At 44.8% G+C, this 27696-nt stretch overlaps 2 protein-coding genes across 3 annotated transcripts in view; one reads left to right on the top strand and one right to left on the bottom strand.

Moving 5' to 3' along the window:
• BFSP1 (beaded filament structural protein 1) overlaps positions 1-6956 on the bottom strand; it is a 71179-nt gene extending 64223 nt beyond the window's left edge. Inside the window, exon 1 of the mRNA XM_023217962.3 lies at positions 6815-6956. Within this exon, the coding sequence (XP_023073730.2) occupies positions 6815-6858 (44 nt within the window). The 5' untranslated portion in view covers positions 6859-6956. The remainder of the gene's footprint in view (positions 1-6814) is intronic.
• An 11425-nt stretch (positions 6957-18381) lies between these two features.
• DSTN (destrin, actin depolymerizing factor) overlaps positions 18382-27696 on the top strand; it is a 36872-nt gene continuing 27557 nt past the window's right edge. The window contains exon 1 of one of the 2 annotated variants that reach the window (XM_023217812.2): positions 18382-18737. In XM_023217812.2, coding sequence (XP_023073580.1) covers positions 18735-18737 — 3 coding nt within the window. In that variant the 5' untranslated portion in view covers positions 18382-18734. The remainder of the gene's footprint in view (positions 18738-27696) is intronic. The other variant, XM_031934700.1, reaches the window with a different exon arrangement.

The following is a 27696-nucleotide window of genomic DNA, read 5'->3' as shown; positions in this document are numbered from 1 at the left end:
TGAAGCCAGGCAGAGATCCACTTCCATTTCCATTGTGTCCATTGTGTGTCGGTAAAGAGGAAACAAATGGGAAACCCCCAGTCCAAATTTCCAAAGAGCACCCCCTTAGGGTGCCTCCTAGCCAATTTAAAAACCTCACAGCTTGAACAAGACCTTAGGAGGAAGCGGTTAATTTTCCTTTCCACTGTGGCGTGATTGACCTCAGCAATTTCTGCCAGCGGCTAGGCAAGTGGTCCGAAATTTACATACAAGGCTTTTGGGCCTTAGGCTCTCGTCCCTATACTCCCTCTCTCCCCGCTCTCCCCACCCCCTCCCTTCCTGCCCAGACTCCTCCTCCTCCCCCCATCCGGACTCCTCCTTCCTCTTCCTTACCTACTAGTAATCCACTCGGTCCCATGCCTCCTTCGGGGCCCCCAACTGGCTGTCTTGAGTCCCCTATCTCTGCCCACACCCTCCTACAGTGTTAGCACCTTTGCGAGAGGTGGCTGGGGCGGAGGGGGTAGTCAGAGTACATGTCCCTTTTTCATTGGCCGATCTTTCCAAAATTGAGAAGCGTTTAGGTGATTTCTCAGCTAATCCTACCATATACATAAAGGAATTTAGACACCTTTGTCAGGCCTATGACTTAACTTGGCATGACCTCCAGGTTATCCTAACCTCTACCCTAAACTGACTGAGGTTCTAACCCAGTATACCCGGTTAGATCCAGCCTCCCCCACAGGGGCCACCATTTTGGCGTCTTATTTCATTTCCCAATCAGCTCCTGACATTCATAAAAAAACTTCAAAAGGTAGAGGATGGTCCTCAGACACCAATACAAGACCTGGTTAAATTAGCCTTTAAGGTCTATAACTCCAGAGAGGAGATGGCAGGCTCGCCTTGAACAGAAGTTACAGCTCCTAGCAGCGGCTTTACAGCCCAGTCGTAACCCCAGACCAGAGAGCACACACCCCTCAGACTCCAAAGCTACAAAAGGAGCCTGCCTGCTATAAGTGTGGCAAGGCAGGACACTATGCCAACAGGTGTCCGCAAGGTCCCCGAGTCCCAACGCAGCCTTGCTATAAGTGCAAGGCATCGGGACATTAGGCCAGTGAATGTCCTAACCCTCGTCCACCAGCAACCCCCTGCCCTGCTTGCCAGCAGGGAGGAAACTGGAAGTCTGATTGCCCCACCCTGAGAACAGGTGCCGCGCCTCTACGTGACCCCCTTTCCCAGGATCCTGGGAGCTCCTTCCAGCTCCTACATCTGGACGATGACAACTGAAGGTACCGAGACTCGGGGACCCCCATCACCCTCGCCGAGCCATGGGTAACTCTCCTGGTAGCGGGTAAGACAATTAATTTTTTAATCAACAGCGAGGCTACCTATTCTGTTTTGCCGTCCTTCTCTGGACCTAGCCTTCCATCCAATATCTCTGTAGTAGGAGTAAGTGGAAAGCCATCCACTCCACGAAAAACTCCACCCCTTAATTGCTGCCTGGCCAACAATTACTTTGCGCAGTCGTTCCTCATTCCCAGCTAAAAAGGGCCCCTACCGAAAGCAATCAGTGGAAATCAGTTTGGCTTTCCCCCACTCGCCTCAAACTTACTAAATTTTCTTAACTATCTCATACTCCCCAACCTTGCCAGGACTATCCTTCTGGGTTTTGCCCATATTCCAACAAATGCTTCCATTCCTCATTCCTATACTAATACTGTGCCTTATTTTATTTTTCATCCGTGCGTCCAAATACCAACCATGGGCCCTGACCTTAACGACGCCCCTTAACAGCAGGAAGTAGCCAGACAGACCACGGCGCCCCTTTATCACTATTATCAATAAAAGGTTGGACTGTTTGGATGAACCGAGGCAAGATGGTGCACTTCCGGGTTCTTGATCCCCCCCCACCCCCAACTCTTCGCGCGCCCGAAAATGCAGCCGGCGCCCAGGGAGGGTGCAGACCAACTGGGCATGCGCCAGGTGACGTCAATCCGAAGAGACCAAGATTTACCTGGTCGCACCTGTGGAACGCCCCTGACACGCCTATGCCCCACCTATTGCCCTCCCACTCCTAGAAAAGCCGCTCACCGCCATTGAGCCACGCGGCCCTCTTACAGCCCCAGTCCTGTCGGGATGTCGGGACTGTGGGAGGTCCGTCCGAGAGCCCCACGGGAGGACTCTGCCGGCCTCCTTCGCCAGAGGCCGACAGACTTCTCCCGCACACCTTAGGTTACCAAAATAAACCAGCAGTTTTGCTGTTACACTTGCCTACCCGCTGGTTCTTTTGCGCCCGCTCGGCTGGTCTTAGAAAAACAAGACAATTAGAAGCTTTTCCGCTAAAGTCAGGAACAAGATAAGGATGACCACCAGTCAGCATTAGGCTTCCAAACCTAACCCATGCAATGACAAGAATTAGAAATTAGTTATAAAAATTAGAAACAAAGAAATAGAACTCTATATATCTCATTCTCAAAACGTCTAAGAACATTAAGTGGATAAGTATTAGAATTAATGAGGGCTCAGTAAGATGACTGGTTATAAGACTAATGAAAATCATATGTTTATCTTTAATAAACAACAATGAATTACAAAATACAAGTAATTAAAATCACAAAATACCTTGAAATAATCCAGTTAAGCTATGCATAGACTCTACATGAAGAAAAGCAGACCAGGTGCAGTGGCTCATGCCTGTAATCCCAGCACTTTGGGAGGCTGAGGTGGGAGAATCACATTAGCCCAGGAGTTCGGAACCAGCCTGGGCAACAACAAAGTGAGACCCTGTCTCTACAAAAAATAAAACTGTTTGGACGAACCGAGGCAAGATGGTGCACTTCTGGGTTCTTCATCCCCCACCCCCAACTCTTCCCGCGCGCGCGAAAAGGCAGCCGGCGCCCAGGAAGGTGCAGACCAACTGAGCATGCGCCAGGTGACGTCAATCTGAAGAGACCAAGATTTACCTGGTCGCACCTGCGGAACGCCCCTGACACGCCCATGCCCCACCTATTGCCCTCCCACTCCTAGAAAAGCCGCTCTCCGCCATTGAGCCACGCAGCCTTCTCACAGCCCCAGCGGCCTTCTTGCAGCCCCACTCCTGTCGGGATGTCGGGACTGTGGGAAGTCTGTCCGAGAGCCCCACCGCGGGGGGACTCTGCCGGCCTCCTTTGCCGGAGGCCGACAGACTTCTCCCGCACACCTTAGGTTACCAAAATAAACGTGCAGTTTTGCGCCTGACCTTTGCCTACTTGCTGGTTCTTTTGCGCCGGCTCGGCTGGTCTTAGAAAAACAAGACAAAAACAAATTAGCCAGGCATGGTGGTGCATGCCTGTGGTCCCAGCTACATGAGAGGCTGTGGCAGGAGGATCACTCGAGGCTGCAGTGAACTGTGTTCATGCCGTTGTGCTCCAGCCTGGGTGACAGAGTGAGATACTGTCTAAAAAAAACAAAAACAAAAACAAACAAAAAAAAACACAGTACAAAGTTTTACTGAGAGTCACAAAGGAATGCCTAAACAATTAACAAAAACATGGTCAGTCATGGTGGTTCATGCCTGTAATCGCAGCACTGTAGGAGGCCGAGGCGGGCAGATCACCTGAGGTCAGGAGTTGGAGACCAGCCTGACCAACATTGTGAAGCCCTGTCTCTACTAAAAATAGAAAAATTAGCCAGGCATGGTGGCCCACCCCAGTAATCCCAGCTACTTGGGAGGCTGAGGCATGAGAATCCCTTGAACCTGGGAGGCAGAGGTTGCAGTGAGCTGAGATGGTGCCACTGCACTCCAGCCTGGGCAACAGATGAGACAGAACTCTGTCTCAAAAGTAAAGTAAAATAAAATAAACAAACAAAACAACAATAATTACAGAAACATGTCATGTTCACAGGTGAAAAGAATCAATATCGTAAAGATAATGGATTCCCACAAATTGATGATTGAAAACAGTGCAATACCAATCAAATACCACCAAGATTTTTAAATAGAACTTCACAAGAAGATTGCAAAATTCATATGAAAGAGAACATGTATAAGGATAACTAAGGACAATTTTTACAAGAAGAACAAGGGCCCATCAAATGTTTAAAATATACAATAAAGCCAGAGTAATGAGAAAGGTGATATTTGTATAAGAATGAAGAAATCAGTGGAAAGAATAGAGCAAGCAATAGACCCATGTTGGTCCTTTCTACATGGGAATGGAACAGATGGCAAAAATGACATTTTATACCCATGGGAAAGGATAGGCTAGTTAGACAAAAAGTTTTGGGGAAAATGGATACTTTTTGAGAAAAAGTAAAGCTAAGTATCTCACAATATATAAAACTAATCCCAAATGAAATCTTGGTGGTAGAAAGGCTTTCTTAAGCAAAATTTAAAATGCAATAATCAGCGGGGTGCAGAGGTTCACGCCTGTAATCCCAGCACTTCGGGAGGCCGAGGCGGGAGGACTGCTTGAACCCAGGAGTTTGAGACTAGCCTGGGCAACACAGCAAGACTCTACAAAAAAAATGCGAAAGTTAGCTGGGCATGGCAGTGTGTGCCTATAGTCCCAGCTACTTGGAAGGCTGAGGTGGGAGAATCTCTTGAACCTAGGAGTTTGAGGATGCAGTGTTATGATCACACCACTGCACTCCAGCTTGGGTGACAGAGTGAGAGCCTGTCTCCAGAAAGAAAAAATTAAAAAAAAAAAAAATCACAAGAACACAAAACTATCTATTAATATCTATTGATCTATCTATCTAGCATGTGTGTGTAAACAAGCAAAACCTGGAAGGACAGACTTTGTTCTGTACACTTTAAACCAATAGTAGAGCTTAAATTTGGTGAGGAGGGAAAGAATTGCAGGGGAGTGAAGGTGACATTTTTCTACACAGAGTTTTTTTTTTAATAAGAAGACATTCCAAGATAATTTACGTAATTAAATTTTTAAATGACCTCTTTATTATTATATAAATATGTGGCAGGAAAATTAATAGGGAACATTTATTTTCTTTCTTAGATATTTTCAGCATTTTTTCCTCTGATAAATCTGTATTTTTTAGTAGCCAGAAAAAATGCACCAACGTGGTTTCCATTCTGAAATTATTTTTAATGGTGTTTGGCTCAACCAGCAGAATGATCCAGGCTCATCCGTGTCCTGGCCCAGGGCCCAGGCTCTCTCCCTGGCAGCCAGCGAGGTGCTCTTGCCAGAGCTATCCCAACTGCTGCCTCCCTGGCTGCCAGCATCACCTTGGCTACCTGCAGAGACACTCCTGCCACTGCCTCGCTGGGGGGAGAGCTCCCTCCTGTTGCAATGCTGATTAATATAAGATGAGTGGAAAAGCAAATGGAGGGCAAATACAGAGGGCCAGGCCGTGCAAAGGAGAAGTCTGTTTCTGCAGCATTGATACCAGGTTCCACATCAATCTCTCTGAATAATCTGGCCCTCGCAGTTTCTCTTTGGAGAAATTTGAGATACGTTTCCCAGCAGCTGGGTCAAAGGGCCTTTGGATGCAGCACCTCATTGCATATCCTTTCCCACCTGCACTGGGTTGCAGACCATGTGGGGCACCTCATCTCTCCCCTACCTCAAGGGGTCTTCTCTGCAGAAGTTTACAGAATGGCTTTAGCTTTCTCTGCCCCTCTATGTCCCCTACAACGTATTCTAGTAACTCAGTCCTGGGCCCTCCTGGCTCAAGGGAAGTCTATATGTCCATGAGTGGTTGCAGGAGGGTCAACCCAGCAGACTTACTGAATCACCTTTTCAGATTTGGTGCCTTCTTCCAGGTCTCTTGCCTGGGACCTTCATGTGCGTAAAAGTCTCTTTTGCTGTTTTATTTGAAGCATAGAATTGTAGCCTGAGTCTTTCCTCAGTTTATTTTGTGATAGATCCTCCTTACCAAGTGTTTATCGTGGTGCCAGTGTATGTGTTGGGGGAGGGGGGTGATTCTAAAGAACACTGCTTGTGAGTCACGCTGCTCTGTTAATAAACCTGTTATGCAGGAAAACCCAGCTGAAAGGCAGATCCGAGCTGCTCACTCCCAGCTGTCAGTAAGTGGATACAATGGCCTTTTCATTGGGTATGAATTTTAGTCTATTATATTTTCTTTAGAAACTAAAGTCAGCTGATGAGAAGTTAAAGTAATGCTGAGTTTGTTTCATAAGAAATAAAAACTCGACTCAGGAGGACTGCAGCCATTATTTGTGGCTCAAATTCTCTAAATTTCATCTGAAAAGTTGATATTCCAGATTCCTTACATCTCTCCAAGATGCCTAGCATCTTATACACACAAAGATAGGGGAGTTTTACTCAGCAAAAAAAATATTTATTTTCCTTTTTTTTTTTTTTTGGAGACAATACTTATCTTTTCAACCTCATTAATTTTTATGATGGGTAAAATTTTTTCATTATATTAGTCAAAAAGACTCTGGACTGAATAAAGTATAGCACCCAAACCATTTAAAATGGCTTCCTGGCTGGGAAGACACTGCAGTCATCTCAGGGAAGTTTCTGGCCTTGGGAAAAACACATGACCATTCAAGAAGGGAAACTCAAGAATCCAGGCCTTGCGCGCTGCTCTTTTTTCTCTGAAAGCTTTTGGAAGTGGAGCCACACTTTATTTACCGAATATGCACTTCTTGTTTCTTGTAACCATAGTGCTCCAGTTGAGTGTGTCTTATGTCAGACTACTGCTGAGCCAATATTTATCATTTTAGAAATTTCCATGAGTCATAAAACAAACCTGCAACCCTCTTGCTGTACCGTCTATGGGTGTTTCTTTCCTAGAGTTGTTTAAAGTAAAAAGAAAAAATGCTGAACCTAGAATCCAACACTTGACATTTATCAGAACACTTATATACTTTCTCCTGCGTGGAGGCTGCTTCTCTGAAATTTCAAAAACCATTCAGCTCACATCCAAGGTGTGCTGCCTGCTGCCTGAGGTGCCCTGCCTACCCAGGACTCCAAAATCCTCTCCAGAGGGCCAGGTCTGGGCTGAGAAAGAAAGGAAGCTTTAGAGGTTTGCAGAGAGGAAGTGACTCACTGGCTCAAGGGGTGGGAGGGAAGGCTTTCCACAGGATAGAGAATAAAAATGAGCAAGCAATTCCTTCCACCTCCAGCGTGGAAATTTTTACTAGGGGACCACCTCTTAATGACTGGGCCTGAATTTAGTGACCACTCACCTCCACTCCCACTTCCAAAAAGAAAAGTAAAGAAAAAGAAAAAAAAAAAAAAAGCAGGACCCATTGTAAGATGTGACAAGTTTGCCTCATTTACAAATAAGGATGTTGAAGCTAATGCTGTTTGCTCCCTTTGTGTCAATCAGCTCCCTTTCCCCAGACATGGATAGTTGGGAGAACCACATTAAGTCTACAATCTAGAAAACTACAGCAATTTATTGCTTTTGCCATAAAAAAAAAAAAAAAAAAACCCTCTAGAGCCCTGTTTTGTCTAGAGCCCAAGGCCTAGAGTTTATAAATCAAAATTTAAGAGCCTGCCTTAATATTACTAGAACAGGATACTTCACAAAGTGCTAAGACTGTGCCAGGCACTCAGTATCTCTTCTGTGGAGTTCAAGCATCACCTTTTAGAGCTCTAAACTAAAGAGGTCAAATTAGTCAACATCTTGAGTTTACAGGTGAACCAGCATTGGTGAACCAGTAAACCAGTATTCGTCCATGGCCTGTTAGGAATTCGGCGAGTGAGCATGACCACCTGAGCTCCACCTCCCGTCAGATCAGCGGTGGCATTAGATTCTCATAGGACTGGGAAACCTATTGTGAACTGCTCATGCAATGGATCTAGGTTGCACGCTCCTTGTGAAAATCTAATGCCAGATGATCTCACATGGAACAGTTTCATCCTGAAACCACCGTGCCCCCACCATCCCCCTGCCGCCCATCTGTGGAAAAATTGTCTTCCACAAAACCAGTCCCTGATGCCAAAAATGTTGGGGAACTCTGATCTAGAGTTGAAGACCTCACCGAAGGACTGGTAATGGAAATACTGGAGCAAAACAGTTACAGTAAAAGGCACTCAAATTTCAAATCATGACCATTGGCCTTTGGCTATCTGTTTTTGGTGTTTGTTTTCCTTGAATACAACTCAGAGTTCCCTCATCAGGAAGAGCTGGGTTTCTTTGGCTGAACCATCATTTGACATCCCTCCTCCTACTCCCAAGAAGACAGGAAAATTTGGAAGTAAGCCAGAGCAGATCCCAAAAAAATAAAAAAACAAAAAGGAAACCCATTACATATCTACATCTATCTTATTATGTATCTTGGTCCATAGGGTCTAATTTTTTTTGGTAGGAACATCAGGCATGCTCTTCCTCCAAATATCCAACTTTGAATAAACTCTCCAGCCATCTCTTCTATATTCATATTCGCCAACATAAGTGAGGAATGATGTCATTAACAAACACTCACTTCCTTCCTCTGTGGATGCTCCACTCATCAAAGATCTAGTAACATCTCCCTGGTGTGATCTGCTGCACCAGGTAGGATCCTGAGAATTCCCAAGGGAACCTGGGCCAAGTTTATCTTGGCATTTCTGTTTTCACTTGTGATCTCCTTATTCATCTTCATATTCCTGGTAGCTAACACGGCCACAGCTGGCACACAGTAGGACTTCAGGAAATATCCGTCAAATCTAAATGAAAAAATGTTCAATTAGATTTGACAGTGGCTTCCCATTGTGAATATAAACAAGATGCCCACCTGCATGTGTTGGTATCACCTCCATATCCCAGAAGGGCTTCAGCACTGCCCTGACATTACCTGGCAGCCTCTGAGGTGGGTGCTTTGCTGGTTCTGAGTTTTTCCTGCCTTACGGTAGCACTGGGTGAGGCAGAAGTCTGCAGAGAATAATGGGATGAGCTGGGGAAAAACGAGTCCCAACCAGACAGCTTGCCACAACCAGCCCATTGCTGTCTGTGACATGCTTTTTCCTCCTCTGTCACTTTCCTCCCTTTCTTAACCACCATGTGAACCAGTCCTTTCATTGTTTCTAAAGTGACTTATTCTGAGCTTTTAGAGCAGCTCTCTTGTTTTTACATGTTAAGGTTTAGAGTGAAATTTCTAGTCTTTTCATTCCTATCCTTCATGATTTTATGACTTGTGATTACACTCAATTCTACATGCTGAAGAGTCTGAACTCATTTCACCTATCTTTAAAAAATACTCCATTTCCTTGTTTGCCCCTTTCTGAATATTTTGTGGTTCATTTTTCTTTCTCCGGAAGTACAACAACCAGATGAGAAGTGTGAAAAGAATGTATCATGGAGGCTGGAGCGGTGGCTCACGCCTGTAATCCCAGCACTTTGGGAGGCCAAGGGAGGCAGACCATGAGGTGAGGAGATAGAAGCCATCCTGGCTAACACAGTGAAACCTCCCCGTCTGTACTAAAAATACAAAAAAATTAACCGGGCATGGTGGCAGGTGCCTGTAATCCCAGCTGCTTGAGAGGCTGAGGCAGGAGGATCGCTTCTACCCGGGAGGTAGAGGTTGCAGTGAGCTGAGATCGCACCACTGCACTCTAGCCTGGGCAATAGAGCGAGACTCCGCCTCCAAAAAAAAAAAAAAAAGAATGTATCATGCTTATGACAAATGGAAGACAACTTGGAGAGATCCCCAGGATATAGTGCTGAATGAATGAATAAAAACAAGCTGCAGTCCTGCATGTATTGCTCAGACCATTCGTATTTTATAAAATGCTCTATATTATAAAGTTCTGGAAGGTTCCGTGTTGATGAGAGGTGTGATGCCCACTGTGACCTTGATGTGTGTATGTGTATGTAAGGAACTATGGAACTATGGGACTGTTCATTTATCCTTGCACTGGATTTGCTTTTTAGAACATTTCCCAAAAGCTTTCCTGAAATATTTAATGTATTAGATGGGCTTCAGGGCAGTTCATGAGCTCCCTAAGATTATAGGCCAAAGTTTGTGAGTAGAAACAAATGTCCGTCTTTCTAGAGAGAGGGTTTATACTTTTGGTTTTTTTTTTGTTTTGTTTTGTTTTGTGTGTGTGTGTGTGTGTTTTTTGAGATGGAGTCTCTCACTGTCACCCGGGCTGGAGTGTAATGGTGCGATCTCGGCTCACTGCAACCTCTGCCTCCCGGGTTCACGCGATTCTCCTGCCTCAGCTTCCCAAGTAGCTGGGATTACAAGTGCACACTACCACATCTGGCTAATTTTTTGTATTTTTAGTAGAGACAGGGTTTCACTATGTTGGCCAGACTGGTCTCGAACTCCTGACCTCATGATCTATCCACCTTGGTCTCCCAAAGTGCTAGGATTACAGGCATGAGCCACCACACCCAGAGGATTTATAAGAATCCCAGGCCGGGAGCGGTGGCTCATGCCTGTAATCCCAGCACTTTGGGAGGCCAAGGTAGGCGGTCATGAGGTCAGGAGTTTGAGACCAGCCTGGCCAGCATGGCGAAACCGTATCTCTACTAAAAAATACAAAAACTTAGCCAGGTGTGGTGGTGCACGCCTGTAATCCCAGCTGCTTGGGAGGCTGGGGCAGGAGAATTGCTTGAGCCCGGGAGGCGGAGGTTGCAGTGAGCCGAGATTGTGCCACTGCACTCCAGCCTGGGCAACAGAGTGAGAGTCTGTCTCAAACAAACAAAGAATCCCAAAGGGAATATATATGGCCCAAGAGGGACTAAGAACCACTGGCTGAGATAACTGTACCACTTCATACTCTGTTTTCTCATGGTTTAACTCAAGAAGCATGCTATTATCTGAAAAACATACATAATTGGTCAATCTTTAATGTTATAAAATAGTGGCATATGACTTTCACTCTGCCATAAAGACTAATAGAGAAATCAATAATGTTACCATGTGGTACTGTATCCTTCCCACGAATATACTTAAATATATTTAGCCTTTTCCTAAAATAGATGCCAGGGCCCTTGGGGCTGTCTGATCCATCAGCACCAGGCTATGGGCAGTAAGGAATGTTCAGAATGTATTTTCTACAGCTTCTATTTGTTTTACTTTGCCAATTAACCTCATCTGTGGTGTTAAGCAAGTAACAAGACATACCTTATTTCTCTTGTTCAGCCTCACTCACAGGTGCTGTGTCATGTGGCCTGATGGTAAAGGGCTTGGGATCAGATCCTGTACTCCTCTGGGCTCCCAAGGAAAGTCTCTTCACCTTACCCCATCCGTGGGATGAGGCCAGTGATAATATCTACCTGTGGCAGTCACTACTGGTTATCTCCCAATATCCATTTTCCCCTTCTTCCTTAGTAAAGGAACAACAATGTCTTAGCCGCGCACACTGTGAGTTAGAGAACAGACCGTGTTTCCCAGCTTCCCTTGCAGCCATATGACTAAGTCCTGGTCAATGAGACAAAAGGAGAAATCCTATATAGTACAGGGTATGTGGTCTAGAAATATGGTATAAAAGTTTCCATGGTATAAGTTTCTGGAACCCTCCCTCCCTCCCTCCCTTCCTTCCTTCCTTTCCTTCCTTCCTCTGGAACCGTTCCTTCATTCCTTCCCTCCTTCCCTCCCTCCCTTCCTTCCCTCTTTCCCTCCTTCCCTCCCTCCCTCCCTTCCTTTCTTCCTTCCTTCCTCTGGAACCCCTCCCTCCCTCCCTCCCTCCCTTCTTTCCTTCCTTCCTTCCCTTCCTCTGGAACCCTTCTCTCTCTCTCTTTCTCTCTCTCTGTCTGACAGAGTCTCGTTTTGTTGTCTTCCAGGTCAAGCAATTCTCCTGCCTCAGCCTCCTGAGTAGCTAGGACTACAGGCACATGCCTGGCTCATTTTTGTATTTTTACTAGAGACAGGGTTTCACCATGTTGGACAAGCTGGTCTTGAACTTCTGACCTCAGGTGATCCACCCTCCTCAGCCTCTCAAAATGCTGGAATGATAGGTGTGAGTCATCCCCCCACCTGCCAGTTTCTGGGATCTTTCTATAAAAAAGGGGATGCTTATGCTGGGCAACATAGGGAGATCTTGTTTCCACACACAAAACATTTAAAAATTAGCTGGGTGCAGTGGTGTGTGCCTGTGGTCCTAGCTACTTGAGAGGCTGAGGTGGGAAGATTGCTTGAGCCTGGGAGGTTGAGGCTGAAGTGAGCTGTGATCGTGCCACTGCACTCCAGCCTGGGTGATAGAGTGAGATTCTGTCTCAAAAAAAAAAAAAAGGATGCCCTTTTTTAATCTTTTTTTCCTCCTTCTTACTGCCTAAAATGTGGAAGTAATAGCTGGTATTCTAGCAGTCATCCTGGACTATGAGGTAACCTTAGGAAGACAATCTATGCACAACAAAGCAACAGTATAGAAATTGGGGCCAGGTGTGGTGGCTCATGCCTATAATTCCAATGCTTTGGGAGGTGGAGGCAGGAGGATCATTTGAGTCTAAGAGTTCCAGACCAGGCTGGGCAATGTGGCAAGACTCTGTCTTTACACACACAGACACACACACACAAATTAGCTGGGCATGGTGGTGGTGTGAGCTTGTGGTCCCAGCTACTCAAGATTGGAGGATTGCTTGAGCCCAGGAAGTCAAGGCTGCAATGAGCCGTGTTTGTACAACTGCACTCCAGCCTGGGTGAGAGTGAGACCCTGGCTAAAAAAAAAAAAAAGAAATTGGGTTTTAACACTACCAAGTCAATATAACAAATCTGAATTGTTTGCCTCTGTACTTCTTCTATGTGTGAAGCACATACACACAAATGTAATAAAGCCTTAAGCCACTATTTTGTAAGTCTTTGTTACTTATAACCAAACACAACCCTTACTAAACTACCACTTCTTTGATTCATTTAAACTACTGCTGCTGCTGCTGCTTTTTTTTTTTTCTTTTTTTTTTTTTTTGAGACGGAGTCTCGCTCTGTCGCCTAGGCTCTAGTGTAATGGCATGATCTCCACACACTGACTGCAAGCTCCACTTCCCGGGTTCACGCCATTCTCCTGCTTCAGCCTTCTGAGTAGCTGGCACTACAGGCGCCCCCCCACCACGCTGGGCTAATGTTTTGTATTTTTAGTAGAGACGGGGTTTCACCGTGTTAGCCAGAATCGTCTCGATCTCCTGACCTCATGATCTGCCCGCCTTGGCCTCCCAAAGTGCTGGGATTACAGGTGTGAGCCACCATGCCCGGCCTTTTTTTTTTTTTTTTTTTTTAACTGAGAAGGAGTCTTGCTCTGTCACCCTAGAGTGCAGTGGCGCGATCCAGGCTCACGGCAACCTCCGCCTCCGTGGATCAAGCGATTCTCCTGCCTCAGCCTCCTGAGTAGCTGGGATTACAGGCACCCACCACTGCGCCCAGCTAATTTTTGTATTTTTAGTAGAGACGGGGTTTCACCACGTTAGTCAGGCTGATCCCGAACTCCTGACCTTAGGTGATCCGCCCATCTCGGCCTCCCAAAATGCTGGGATTCCAGGTGTGAGCCACCATGCTCGGCAAAATGCACAAATCTTAAGTTTTGACAAATGTATATACCCATGTAACTTTTTGTTGTTGTTGTTGAGATAGAGTCTGACTCTGTTGCCCAGGCTGCAGTGCAGTGGTGTGATCTCGGCTCACTGCAACCTCTGCCTCCTATATACCCATGTAACTTGAATCCCTAACAAATTAAAAAAAAAAAAATGATGATCACCCCTGAAAATTCTGTCAGGCCCCTCTGCAGTCAATCTCCACTCCCACCCTATTTAGCAACTATTCTGATTTTTTTCACTATAGTTTTGCCTGTTCTAAAATTCCTCAAACTTTTAATAAACTGCCAGTGGAGAGTAAGCAGATATTCTCAACTACTGTAGGAGGGATTATAAATTGGTATATCCTTTTTAGAAGGCTATCTGGCAGTATGTAATTAGTAAAATAAAATTTATGCATTCCTTTTGACTTAGTAATTTTATGGGAGGAATTTTCTGAGAGGTCTACCAGTTCATGTATGCAAAGAAGGCAGTCCCAAAGCTGTTCACTGAAGCATTGTTTGTGAAAGCAAAGGAATGGAAATAACCTAAATGCCCATCAGTAGGGGAAAAGTTAAATGAATGAACAGTCACACCTTGCAGCAATTATAAGAAATGATTTAGTGATATGGCAAGATCGCCAGGATAATCATTAAACGCAGAAAAGCAAGTTACAAGACGCTACATACGCAACATAAAACCATTACACAGAACACCAATAAAAACAAAACACAAAACATATGCCCATGGTGTATTTCTGTTAGTCCATACACCAAACTGACATCAGTGGTTACCTCTGAGGAGGGGACTGGGATTATGGGAAAGGAGAGAAGGTGGTCAAGGGGTTTTTCCTTTGTTGTATTGTTTGAATCTTTTACAATAAAACTACACATGTGTCTTAGAGGATTAAGTTATTTTTAAAAAAGACTACTGATGGCCAGGCATGGTGGCGGGTGCCTGTAATCCCAGCACTATGGGAGGCCGAGGCGGGCGGATCACCTGAGGTTAGGAGTTCAAGACCAGACTGGCCAACATGGTGAAACCCCATCTCTACTAAAAGTACAAAATTAGCTGGGCATGCTGGCGGGTGCCTGTAATCCCAGCTACTCGGGAGGCTGAGGCAAGAGAATTGCTTGAACTCAGGAGGCAGAGGTGGCAGTGAGTTGATATCCTGCCACTGCACTCCAGCCTGGGTGACACAGCAAGACTCCATTTCAAAAAAAAAAAGACTACTGACATAAATAGGGATAGGAGATAGGAAATAGGTGAATTTGTGGAGAGGGAGGAGAGAAATTAAAGTTTTTTTCTATGCTATATATTGACAGTGTTATGTCTCCCAGCAAAGGAGCTTTCCCCAGCCTATTTATTAATACACATCTCTCTTCAGGCTCCTCGTTAATGTATCATTTCTTCTTCTCTGCCACTTACATTAATATATTAATGGTTTTAAATGAAAGTGCCTATATGTTCAAAGATTAAGTATGCAAAATGTTTTCTAAATGAAAAATGAAACATACCAATCTCATATTTAAGGAGAGACCTTATGTGTCTTAGTCTGTTCGGACTGCTATAGCAGAATACCATAAACTGGGTGGCTTACAAACAACAGCAATTTACTTCTCATAGTTCTGGAGGCTGTGAAGTCCAAGATCAAGTCACCAGCAGTGTCTGGTGAGAGCCCACTTCCTGGTTCATAGATAAAACTTTTTGCTGTGTTCTCACAATGGTGGAAGCAGCAAGCAGCAGCCTAGGACCTCTTTTTTTTTCTGAGATGGAGTCTTGCTCTGTCGCCCAGGATGTAGTGCAGTGACGCAATCTCAGCTCACTGCAACCTCTGCCTCCCGGGTTCAAGCAATTCCCTGCCTCAGCCTCCTGAGTAGCTGGGATTACAGGTGCCCGCCACCACTCCTGGCTAATTTTTGTACTTTTAGTAGAGACGGGGTTTCACCATCTGGACCAAGCTGGTTTTGAACTCCTGACCTCGTGATCCACCTGCCTTGACCCCCCAAAGTGCTGGGATTACAGGTATGAGCCACCGCATCCGGCCTAGGACCTCTTTTATAAGGGCACTAATCCTATTAAAGGGGGCTCTGCCCTCATGGCCTAATCATGGTCCAAACACCCCAACTTCAAATACCTTCACATTGGGGATTACCTTTCAACTTCTGGAGGGCATAAATATTTATTAGTCTATAGCATTGTATGAAAACTCTTTCCCTCTTTGTGGAGAGGAGGAATGTCACTATCTAGAAAATGCAGAGGCTGAAGTTCAGTGGGACCTAAAAAAAATGGGGGCTCATCTTAAGTTGTGATAAACTGATACAGAAGCTTGATAAATTGTAAAACATCTTCAGATACTTGTTCACTTACTGAACATTTATTAAACACCTACTATGTATCAGGGGCTATGCCAAGTTCACACATATGCATCTTAAATATCCCATGACCTCAAGGAACTCCCAGAGTAATCTGGTAGTAATGGCAAATGCACATAAACCATTACAGAGCTACAGTAATTGTAGGGAAAAACCATAAAACCTCCAAACTCAAAGTATAGCATCTGCATTTCCTGGGGTCATCTAAGACTCCACCTCTCAACTCTGGAATCTGCAGTTTAAGGAGGATTCCAGGTGATTTGGATCTTTATTAAGATTTGAGAAGTAGCCATGCTCAGTGTCTCACGCCTATAATCTCAGCACTTTGGGAGGCCAAGGCGGCCGGATCACCGGAGATCGAGAGTTCCAGACCAGCCTGACTAACACGGAGAAACCCTATTTCTACTAAAAATACAAAATTAGCTGGGTATGGTGGCACATGCCTGTAATCCCAGCTACTCGGGAGGCTGAGGCAGGAGAATCGCTTGAACCCCAGAGGCGGAAGTCGCAGTGAGCTGAGATCGCACCATCGCACTCCAGCCTGGGCAACAAGAGTGAAACTCAGTCTCAAAACAAAAAAAAGATTTGAGAAGCGATGAACTCTGGGATTATAGAAGGAACTACAGGGGTGAAGGAGTTGCAAGGGGTGGGGGGCAGGAAGTTAAAAAAAAAAAAAGCAACTACCACTGATCCTTGGGAAGTGGTAAGAGAAGTCTTCAGATGTGAGGGGTGATAGGAACATTCCAGGCTGAAAAAATAAGCAGGCCCATGATCAAGGTAGTTACAACTAGTAAGAGGTGTTCTGTTATTAGAAGTTTCGTCTGGGAGGGGCAGTGGGCACTTAGGAAGATATGGGAGATGGGGCAGAAAAAGTAGGCTGAGGCCAGAGGCAAAAGGGCCACACTGACCCGCTGAGGGTTATGGAGGAAGCCACAGAAAATTTTAAGCAAGAATGTGACAAGACCAGTCTTATGTTTGGACATAACTCTGGTGGCAGAGTGGAGGACGAAATGCAGGAGAGGCGGGAGCAGGCAGGCAGGCTTGTATCCTTAAATGAGCACCATTCACTTTTGGACTAGAAAGGAAGTCTGAATATTAAGAAGTGTAGAGGCCACAGGGTCCTATGTAAACAGAAAAGCAGAGGGTTTCAGCTGCAGTAGGATACAGGGGGGTTCCTTCTCAGCTCAGGAGTGTGGCCTTGGACTGGCATCTTCAGCATCACCTAGGAGTTGTTAGAAATGCACATTCTCAGGCGTCACCTTAGAAGTAGTGAGGGAACCTTGGGGATGGGGCACACAAATCTAGCTTTGAACAACTTTTCCGGGTGATTCTGATGCATGCTAAAGTTAAGAACCACTGCTCTAGCCCGCCAAAAATCATGTCTCAGGTGGTAAAGGCTTAAAACTGCACAACTTGCTTACTGTCTTTTTTAAAAAGAACGAGGGTAATGAGAAATGGGTTTCTATGTTGATCGGGGCAGAACAAAAGCCACATACAACCTAGATTTTATATAATGCCAGAAAAAAAATACTGACCATCTTGTCCAAAAGTCTCATATTTGGAGAATTAAAATAGTTTTGGTCGAGGCCATGATGTTCTCGGTAACCTAAATTAATTTATAAAATTCTTTCTGTTCCCTTTATTTCCCACAAAAACACCTGCAGCAAAAACGCTGGGATTCATCTCGGCCCTCTGAAAACCGTGTTTCCGACGCAACCGTCCATTAGAAAAACACAATTCCAAATTAAAAACCCGGAGAACTGAGCAGCGGGGCTGGCGCCACCGTCCCGGGACAGCGCGGCCTTTCCCAGCCACACCCCTGCGCGCCGCCGGCCTCCTTCCCCGGCAGTTCCCAAAGATAAATAAATCCTCCTTGTTTTTCCAGACCTGAAATTAACGGTGACTCACTGAGCACTCTGCATGGCCACGGTCGCCTCGCGAAGGAGGAAAAATGTGCAGATTTTTTTCCCTCACGCGAGGGCAGGACAAGCCAGGCTGGGCCAATCAGGGGAGGGCGGCGGGAATCGCACCAAAGTAGGTAAAAAATGCGTGAGGCATCGCCGCCGCAGCGGTCCGCGACTGCGCTCCCGCGGGTCCTCCCCCACCGCGTCCCCCGTCCTCGGGCCCTACCCCCCACACCCCCAACATCCCTCTCCTTCCACCACTCTGTGTCCCTGTCTCTCACCTCTCCCTTATCCCGCTCCTCTCCCAACTCTGTCCACTCCCTCACTTCTCCCCTTCCCTCCCCCATCACCCCTACCCCCACTAGGTACCCCTCGCCCCTCCCCCTACATCCCCCCCTTTCCCCACTCTGTCCCCTCTCTCTCACCTCTCCCCTCCCCTCTCCATCCCCTCCTCCCCCAACTATGTGCCCTTAGCTCCTCCCCGCCAAATCCCCCTGCTTCCCACACTCTGTCCCCCTCTCCCCCAGCTCTCCCCTCCTTTTCCCCTCCCCGGCCCCGCCCCGCTCCCAGCGGCAAGAACACCTGGCCAGGTGGCTGCCTCCCCCTGCGCGAGCCTTGCCTGCACAGTGGGTGGAGCGTCAGGGAGCTCCGCCCGAGGAGGCGAAGAAACGCCACCCTTCCCCCCATCATCTTTTGCCCGCCCCTCGCCAGCAGGAGCCAACCTAGTCCGCCTTCTAGTCCCCTGCAGACGAGAAAGGAAGTACCCACATTCCTAAACACTTTCTGGTGAGGGGGACCCCGCCCCGCAGCCTGAACCAGGTGAGGAAAGTTCCCCTCCGGTAGTCTGGATAGCCGCGGGGCGGGGCGTTGCCGACCGGCTGGTTGCGTAGCAACGGCGGGAGGTGCGTGACGTGCGCAGCCGCGTTCCGTCCCAGGCGCGCCCGCCCCGGGGTAGGCTCCCGCCGCCGCGTCAGCTCAGCGCTTGGTCCCGCAGCTGTGAGGAGGACGCTCTGCAGACTCGCTGCCCGCCGGCTCCCAACCCAGCGTCCCTGCGACCGCCGCGGCGAAGATGGTGAGTGGGAGGGAGGCCGAGGCGTGGGCTGAGGCGGCCGGGAGCAGCGGGTCTCGGGGGCGCCGCGGAGTCGGGGATAAGGGGGTGAGCCCTGCCCCAGCCCGGGGAGGGACTCGGCCCGGCTGCAGTCTCTGGGCCGTGGGGGGCGGTCTCCGGGCCTCCGTCGCCAGCCATCCTGGCTGGGTCCTCGCGCCCCTGGGCGGATCTGCGGCCGCCGCGCAGCTCCCAGCTGGGGCGAGGCCGCTGCCCTGAGCGTGGCCTCTGCGGTGCCTCCAGACCGGGCCTTGCAACAACTGGCCGGGGTCGAGCGCCCCCACCCGCTCTGTGAAATCCATCCAGCGGTCTGCACACCCCGGCCGAGGAGTGGGAGGCGGGGGGCGTCGGAATCCGGCGACCGTCCTTGTTGGCGTGGGTTTAGTTCCCCAGAGCTAGCGCTGAGGCGCTCGGCGACTTCTGCGTGTGCCAGCCCTTGAGGTCTGTTCATCTCAATAAAGAAGCTAAAGCCTTTATGAACAGTCCTAGAGCGCGGAATGATCGCTAACGAACAGGATACTGGCATGATTTAGAACGGGGTGGCCTTGCAGCCTCTTTGTTTTTTTTTTCTTTTTATCTGGCAATCGGCTTCCAGCAGCACTCTCGTCGTGCTTGTCAAGCTTGGCAGTGTCTCTTTTAACCCTTCCCTACTCGATCTGTCCGTGTATGGTTAGAATTTTTTTTCTGACCTGTAGACAGTTGGACTCTGCCAGAACTTGGTGCGCAGGGTGTGGGCATGATGCTGGGATGCTGATACAAGCAAATTTAAGAGCTTTAAAAACCATTAAAATACTGGAGTCACCAACAAGTAAACAGGTGCTCATTAGTATATTCTATATGATGGACATTTTGCTTAATTTACATATTTTCCCCCTTTACACTGTGTCCCTCTAATTAGCTATTTAAAAACAAACGTATTCTCAACTGAACTATCAGATGGAACATTTTGTCATTTTCTTTAGTCTGCACACACTGTTACCATTTTTGGTCAATGATTTGCAGGCATAGCCTTACCAGACTTTGCTAGAAATATTACATTCTAATTGCATCTGTCTGTCTAGAAGCAGTTGGTACCAGCTTATCTGCAAACTGTTTTCACCGTGTAACAGTTTTGGTTTTCTTAAGTTATTGCAACTTTCATGAACATGCAGGCGGCCCCTTAGTAAAAGAAAAGATTAGCCGGTAGTTTCTTGATGACTGTAGGTGTGTATGTAATAGGGATTTGATACGGTTCAGTTTTTGGTTCTTCTTTGGTTTAATGCTGTACGCTACAAAGTATCAGCATCTTAAGTCTCTTTAATATTTAATTATTAAAATTTTAATATTTTAAATGTATATGCTACTTTATACTAAAAACTTTTAATCTAGGGGCTTACGAGTTACGGTACGTTTAAGACCATTCACTATGAAAGTGATTTGAGGCCGGGCGCGGTGGCTCAAGCCTGTAATCCCAGCACTTTGGGAGGCCGAGAAGGGCGGATCACGAGGTCAGGAGATCGAAACCATCCTGGCTAACACGGTGAAACCCCGTCTCTACTAAAAAATATAAAAAACTAGCCGGGCGAGGTGGCGGTCGCCTGTAGTCCCAGCTACTCGGGAGGCTGAGGCAGGAGAATGGCGTGAACCCGGGAGGCGGAGCTTGCAGTGAGCCGAGATCGCGCCACTGCACTCCAGCCTGGGCGACAGAGCGAGACTCTGTCGCCAAAGCTAAAAAAAAAAATAAGAAAGAAAGTGATTTGAAGCTGACTGGGGTCTGCTCTAGAGACTTCTGATTTGACATTATAATTTTTTATTGAGTGTCTAATACAGACTTTATTTTTCTGTTTGAAAATAAGAGACCAAACAGTTTACCTTTAGTTAAGTGCTTAAGTTAAATGCTTAAAGCGTAACTAAATGCAAGGAAGGAGGAGTCTGTTATATTTGCTGGTTCTTGTGAGAAGTGGGAGAAACAAAAACTAGAGATGAGCGGTTTCCAAATACGTTTCAAAATTGTTGGCTTTAGGGAGATCAAGAAGACCTTACAAGTTTGGAGTTCAGAATATAGACCCCCCCCCCATTTTTAAAGGTTATTTTTGTTTTTAGCCTTAGGAGCGCAGGAGCATCTTTGTTTAGTCCAGTGATTAGAGAATATTGTGGGTATTATCCTGGAGTCTAGCACTTTTCTTTTAGCTCTTTTGGTTGGATGCTTGGTTCCAAGTTTCTTTTAAGATTAAATTTTAACTACCGATGGGTTTGTTCTAAATTAGCAGAATCACTTCCTTGTACTCACCAAGTCTTTGAGAAGCACCCGAAATAAAGCGGTTTGAAAACAGCTGGGCACTTGAGGATGAGATTAGATGTTTTCAGATGTCTCACTTTATAGTGTTAACCCCCTCCCCCAACAAAAAGAAACAATGTCTGCGTCCACATGAACCACAATTACAGACCCCAAACAAAACTGTGTGTGTGTGTGCGTATTGGGTGTGCCAGCCTCCTTGTATAGAGATTTAGTAGCCCACCATCAAGTTACTAGAGTTATTTGCTCAGTAGTTCTACTGGGTATGGATTGAGACATCACACCTAGACTTGCCTAGCTCCTCTTGTAACCAAAGAGTTTCTTTACAGCATAGATATATATAGCTTCTTGGAAAGTAAGAGTGTATAGTCTTGCCCCCAAAGTAGAGTTAAAGGTTTGCACAGTAATCTAACCCTTAACATTATCCCAGTATGAACTGTGGTCTCACAAACTGAACTAACTGACACAATATTCAAGTATTCTAATACTTGGTGATTAGCAAAAACACTACAACCCAGTGAAATAGGTTGGGCGTGTATTCACATGCCTGTTTAACATATGAGAAAGCAGATTGTAAATGATTAATTGACTTGAGACAAATCACCGTTTCCAACTCCAAGCTTTAAAATAATAATTTTGAAACATTTTAAGCAGAAAAGTACAGAGAATCACAGATCCTTTTGTGCAGGTAAAAAAGGCTATCTTATTGCCGAATTTCAGGTTTTTATGTTACCATTACAGCTAAATATGCATCATCTTCCTCATGCCATTCTCTTCCCTCCCCAGAGTTGTAACTATTCCTGTGTCAAAGACATAATATCCTGGTTGGTTAAGGAGATGATTTTATAAAGGCTATTGCAATTAGGAGAGCATTCCTGATTGCCTTATCTGAAAATACGCAACAGGCCAGTTCTTTGCAGTTACCTGTTTCCCAGAACACAAAACACATGGGGTGAATTAACCATCACTGCTTTCCGAGAACACGGGGCTCAGGTAAAGTTCACAGTAGTCACCTGAAATTGATATTCCTTGATAGTTCCATACTTTTAGCTACTTAATCATATGTATTGCCTTGATGTGCTTTTAAAACTTACGTAAATACTACACTTCATGTATGCTTTTGCAGCTCTGTGAGAAAAAAATTAAACTTTGTGGGGTGGGTTTTTTTTTTTTTTTTTTGGGAGAGGGGGCAGCTTTTGGGTATATTTGTAGCTTTGATTCTTCAACTGCTGAATTGTGTTCTTTTATATGACTATGCAAGTTTATCCATTCCCCTGTTGGTAGACATTTGGCTGTTTCCTAATTTTTTGCCTTTTTTTTTTTTTTGGTCTGTTTAAACTTTTTATAATAGGCAATTTCCATGTCATATATTACTATAAATTAACTTCTCTAGCCCCAGTGTGTATCTCTCCATGGTATATATCTAGAAGCGGAAGCTCTGGGTTGGAGCATACATATTTTCTACTCTGCTACTGGTTTGTTCTGGTTGTATTTCATCATCAACAGCTTGTTTCTACATTGCCTTTCACCACTTAATAAGAGACTTGAAACCTTTGCCAGTCTGATGGTTGTGAAATGGTTTCTCATTATTTTATTTTTCATTTCTCTGATTACTAGTGAGCTGACTCTTTTTGTATGTTTATTGCATCTTAGGTTTTTACATGCATGCTACATCCTGCAAACCTGACCATTCTGTAAATACTTATCATCTTCACCTAAACTTATTTACAGAGCCGTAAAGTAAATACAGCAGTAAAAAAAAAAAAAAAAAATTCAGCTGGATACAGTGTCCCATACCTGTCATCTCAGCACTTTGGGAGGCTGAGGCAGGAGGATTGCTTGAAGCCAGGAGTTGGAGACCAGTCTGGGCAATATAGTGAGACCTCGTCTGAACAAAAAAATTAAATAAAAATTAGCTGAGCATGCTGGCATGTGCCTATACTTCTAGCTGTTTGGGAGGCTGAGGTGGGAGGATTGCTTGAGCCTGAGTGTTAGAGGCTTCCGTGAGCTATGATTGCACTACTGCACTCCAGCCTGGCCACAGAGGGAGACCCTGTCTCAAAAAACAGCAAGAGCATGATTATCAATACCAGAACCTCATACTGAGTACTAATATTTCTCTTTTCTGGAACATAAATTTCTTTCCAGGCCCCTTAACCAGCTAATTACCAGAAGTTCAATGCTCTCTCTTAATTCTAGCCACCCGCCATTTTTAGGCCCCTGGTAGTGGTAGAATGTAGAGTGACTTAGGGCAGAGTTCTTTCCTTCTTTGCCGAGGGCTGTGGAGATTAACATCCCTCACTTTACACTTACCCCCTCTTTCCTGGCAGTTCCTCTAGCCAAAATGTAAAAACACACACAGTAAATATGTGGAAACAATGCACTTTCTGCTAAAATTTGATGTGTACCTAAAACTTCTCTAAAAAATTAAAAGTCTGTAGCCAGGTGTGTTGGTGTGCGCCTGTAATCCCAGCTGCTCAGGAGGCTGAGGCAGGAGAATCGCTTAAACCCGGGAGGCGGGGGTTGCAGTGAACTAAGATCACACCATTGCACTCCAGCCTGGGTGACAGCGAGACTCCATCTCAAAAAATAAAAAATAAATAAAAGTCTGAAAAACAAACATGCAAAACAAGTAACCATGACTGACTTTCCTTCTTTTCTTTCTCCTTTCCTTTCTTTTCTTTTTCTTTCTTTCCTTTTTTTTTTTTTTTTTTTTTGAGACAGACTCTCTTGCAGCCACCCAGGCCAGAGCTCACTGCAGCCTCAATCTCCTGGGCAGAAATGATCCTCCCACCTTAGCTTGCAGAGTAGCTGGTACTACAGATGTGCACCACCACACCCAGCTAACTTCTTAACATTTTTTGTAGAAATGAGATTTCGCTATATTGCCCAGACTGGTCTCAAACAATCTTCCCACTTCGGCCTCCCAAAGTGTTGAGATTACAGGCGTGAACCATCGTGCCTAGCAACTATTTTTCATAAATAGAATTTGTTTAAATCAAAATTATGTTTAACTTAGTATACAGGAAGACTTCAAACTTTTGAATTTCTATGTTAGTATAACTTTATGTTTTCTTTCAGTAATACTTTGAGATGAAGCACGCTATATTTGAAGTTTGAAAAAAAATTTGCAAGTCTTGAAAAACTGAATTTAACATGTAAATGCGTTGTTTTTGTCCACAGAACAACACTCTAGTCTCTGAGTAACTAGAGCTGGTCTCTTTGTTGTACTGTCATTTGCATATGTAAACCACAGAGCATAATAAATAAGTAGAATATTGTGAAAGCATTTTTTTTTTTTTTTTTTTTTTTGGAGGCAGGGCCTCATTCTGTTACCCAGGCTGGAGTGCAGGGGCGTGAACACAGCTCACTGCATCTTCCACCTTCAGGCTCAGTCAGTTCTCCACCTCAGCCTCCTGAGTAGCTGGGACTATAGGCACGCACAACCACTTCCAACTAAGCTTTGTATTTTAAAAGCTTTATATATGTAAAGATGGGATTTATAAATATAAATTTATATATAAAGACGGGGTTTCACCATGTTGCCCAGGCTGGTCTTGAACTCCTGAGCTCAATCAATCCACCCACTTTGGCCTCCCAAAGTGCTAGGATTACAGGCATGAGCCAGTGAGCCCAGCCGTGAAAGTATCTTGAGCTTACTTCCCTTGTGGCATAACATTCCTCTCTAGATTGTCCATGAAAGTCATACACAAAGATTTACACCTAATACTTCAGCAATATTGTAACCACAGCTTTTCTTCTGTTCCTGCCTCCTTTCATTGATGTTAGAAGTGAGAAGTTTTCACCTGGAATTGTGCTTCTGAATTATCTCCTCATTTTTCTTGAAATTTTACAGTTGGGAGAGGCATAGACTTAGACAAATAAACATCAGGTTTATTCATCTCAGTAATACTTTGGGCCAAAATGTTATATTCATCATTGAATCTGCTGTAGTAAGACCCCCACTGAGTTGAATATTTAATCTAGAGTAATTCTTAGCTCCAAGATTAGTCTTCTAGTAGCTGATACTGTAATGCTTACATGCTGCCAACACTATTCCATGTTTTGCTTTGTTATGTTAAAATTGAAGGTCAGTTTTATGTAGATTTTTTATTTGGAGGTTCTAGCAGGGGAACACAGCTGCTCATATAACCTTAACCAAAAACCAGTTCTCCTCTGTTGGGAATGGTCATCCTCTTCTACCGAGTGCATAGCTTCTAGAGGGATGCACATGGAGTGGTGAGGGAGGAAGGGGACACCAGCCTAGCCAGCCAGATCAGCCATATCAACCCTGGTGACCAATGGGGTGACAGATGTCGCAGCCAGATCACCCTCACATCCTATGTAGATTTTTTAAAAGCAATTGATTTCAGTAAAAAATGCAATTAAAGTTTTTAACAACGTAATCTCTAGTTGAAGGTGTGAAAAGACAGAACTCTGTTGCAACAAGGCATAGATGAGTGCTTGAAAGATAGAAACTTAAGTTCATACTACAGCTGGAAGGTCATTTGTCATTGTGTTTGTGCTTTTGGATCACATCAAAGGAAAATTGTTTACTCCTTTGAACATTTTTACATTACTTCATAGGTTGTTATTTCTGTTTGCCTTATCACAGAAAAGCAAATGAATTTCCTACCCTTGTTTCTATCTTGGCTTGCTTTCAGAAAATAGCTTGTAAATGTAATTAGTGTTTATTTTAAAATGGCTTCACAGCTTTTCTCTTGCTATTTTCATGTACAGGTGGAGCATCCCTAATCTAAAAATCCGAAATTCTCTAAAATCCCAAACTTTTTGAACAACAACATGTTGCCACAAGTGGAAAAGTTTACATCTGACTTCATATGACAAGTCACAGTCAAAATGCAGACAAAACTTTGTTTCACACACAGAATTATTAAAATATATAAAATAATTTTCAGGCTATCAGTATGAAGTATATATGAAACACAAATGAAGTTTGTATTTGGACTTGGATCCTATCCCCAAGCTGTATCATTATGTATATGCAAATATTCCAGAATTTGAAGATACCTGAAATGTTTGGTACCGAAAGGTACTTAACCTGTAGTAATAGAACTAACGCCACAGCACAGGCAAATACAGATAAGGCTTCTCCAGCTTGCTCTGGAGCAATCTTTGAAGTCAGTTGTTGAAGCTCAGGAGTTTTCAGGAATTCTCAAATCATTCTAAGAATCTGCAGCCTGACCAATGTGGAGAAACCCCCGTCTCTACTAAAAATACAAAATTAGCCAGGCATGGTGTCAGGCACATGTAGTCCCAGCTGCTTGAGAGGCTGAGGCAGGAGAATTGCTTGAACCTGGAAGGCGGAGGTTGTGGTGAACCGAGATTGTGCCACTGCACTCCAGCCTGGGCAATAGAGCAAGACCCTGTCTCAAAAAAAAAAAAAAAAAAGGAAGTACGAGAAGAGTTGGGCTATTTTAGCTAGAGTTTAGAGAAGGCCTCTTTTGAGGTAGGACTTACATGGCAATAAAGAGCTAGCTGTGTGAAAAGCATTTGGGGCAGAAGGAACTCTAGGTAGAAGGGCCTGTAGAAGAGAAAGGGCTTGACATTTGCCAGGTACAGAAAAAAGGCTTGTGTGGTTAGCATTCAGTCAACAAGGGGAAAATAAGTAGGAAATAGATTATAGGCAAGAACTAGACCAGAAAGGGCCATTAGGTTAAAGGTGAGGAATTTGAATTTTATTCTGATGGCACCAGGAAGCTGTTGGGTGTGTGATGGTGGGGAGGTATTAAGTAGTGTAGTGGAATGAGATATGATTTATCCCTATGGTCGATGTGTAGAGATGTACAAATGGGGACACAGACCAATTAAGAAACTACTGTTGGCTGGGTGTGGTGACCCATGCTTGTAATCCCAGTGCTTTGGGAGGCCGAGGTGGAAGGATCACTTGAGGCCAGGAGTTCAAGACTACCCTGGGCAACATAGAGAGACCCCGTCTCTACTAAAAAATAAAACATAACCAGGCGTGGTGACATATACCTGTAGTCCTAGCTACTTAGAAAGCTGAAGCAAGATTACTTGACCCCAGGAGGTTGAGGATATAGTGAGCCAAGATCACGCCATTGCCCTTCAGCCTGGGTGACAAAGCGAGACCATATCCGTAAACAAACAAATAGCAACACAACCAACTATTGCTTTATTCAAATGGTAGATGGTGGTAGCTTGAATTAAAATTTGTTAATAGTGGAGTTAATGAGAGGTGGTAAGATTGGATATATATTTTGGGGGTAGAACTGGAAGGACTTAATGATAATTTGGATGTGTGGCATAAGGGAAAGAAGACTATCAAAGATGGCTTCTAAGGCTTAGACCTGATCTACCAGATATTTGATGGTGTCATTATGCTTGGGGGCCTATTATAAAAGAAGCTAAAACAAAATAGTTTAGCAAAAATTTAGGTTCTTAGAATTTTGAGGAATAAAAAAATTGATTCAGAAGTTTTGTAAATCTTTAAAATACCATAATTTCATAGTTGATTATAAGAGTAGTATATGTTCATTGTAGAATGTTAAGGAAAATTTAGCTGTAATGACAATTCAAACCAAAGTATTAACATTTGGGACATTTTCTTTCAAGCCATTTAATATGTATTCTCATTTTTTCAAGAAGTAATTATTAGCTACCTTCTAG

This window comes from Piliocolobus tephrosceles, chromosome 20 (genome assembly GCF_002776525.5).
Source record: "Piliocolobus tephrosceles isolate RC106 chromosome 20, ASM277652v3, whole genome shotgun sequence".
Lineage (NCBI taxonomy): Eukaryota > Metazoa > Chordata > Mammalia > Primates > Cercopithecidae > Piliocolobus > Piliocolobus tephrosceles.
Note: the sequence above shows the minus strand (reverse complement) of the source record. Positions and strands in the feature narration are given on the sequence as shown.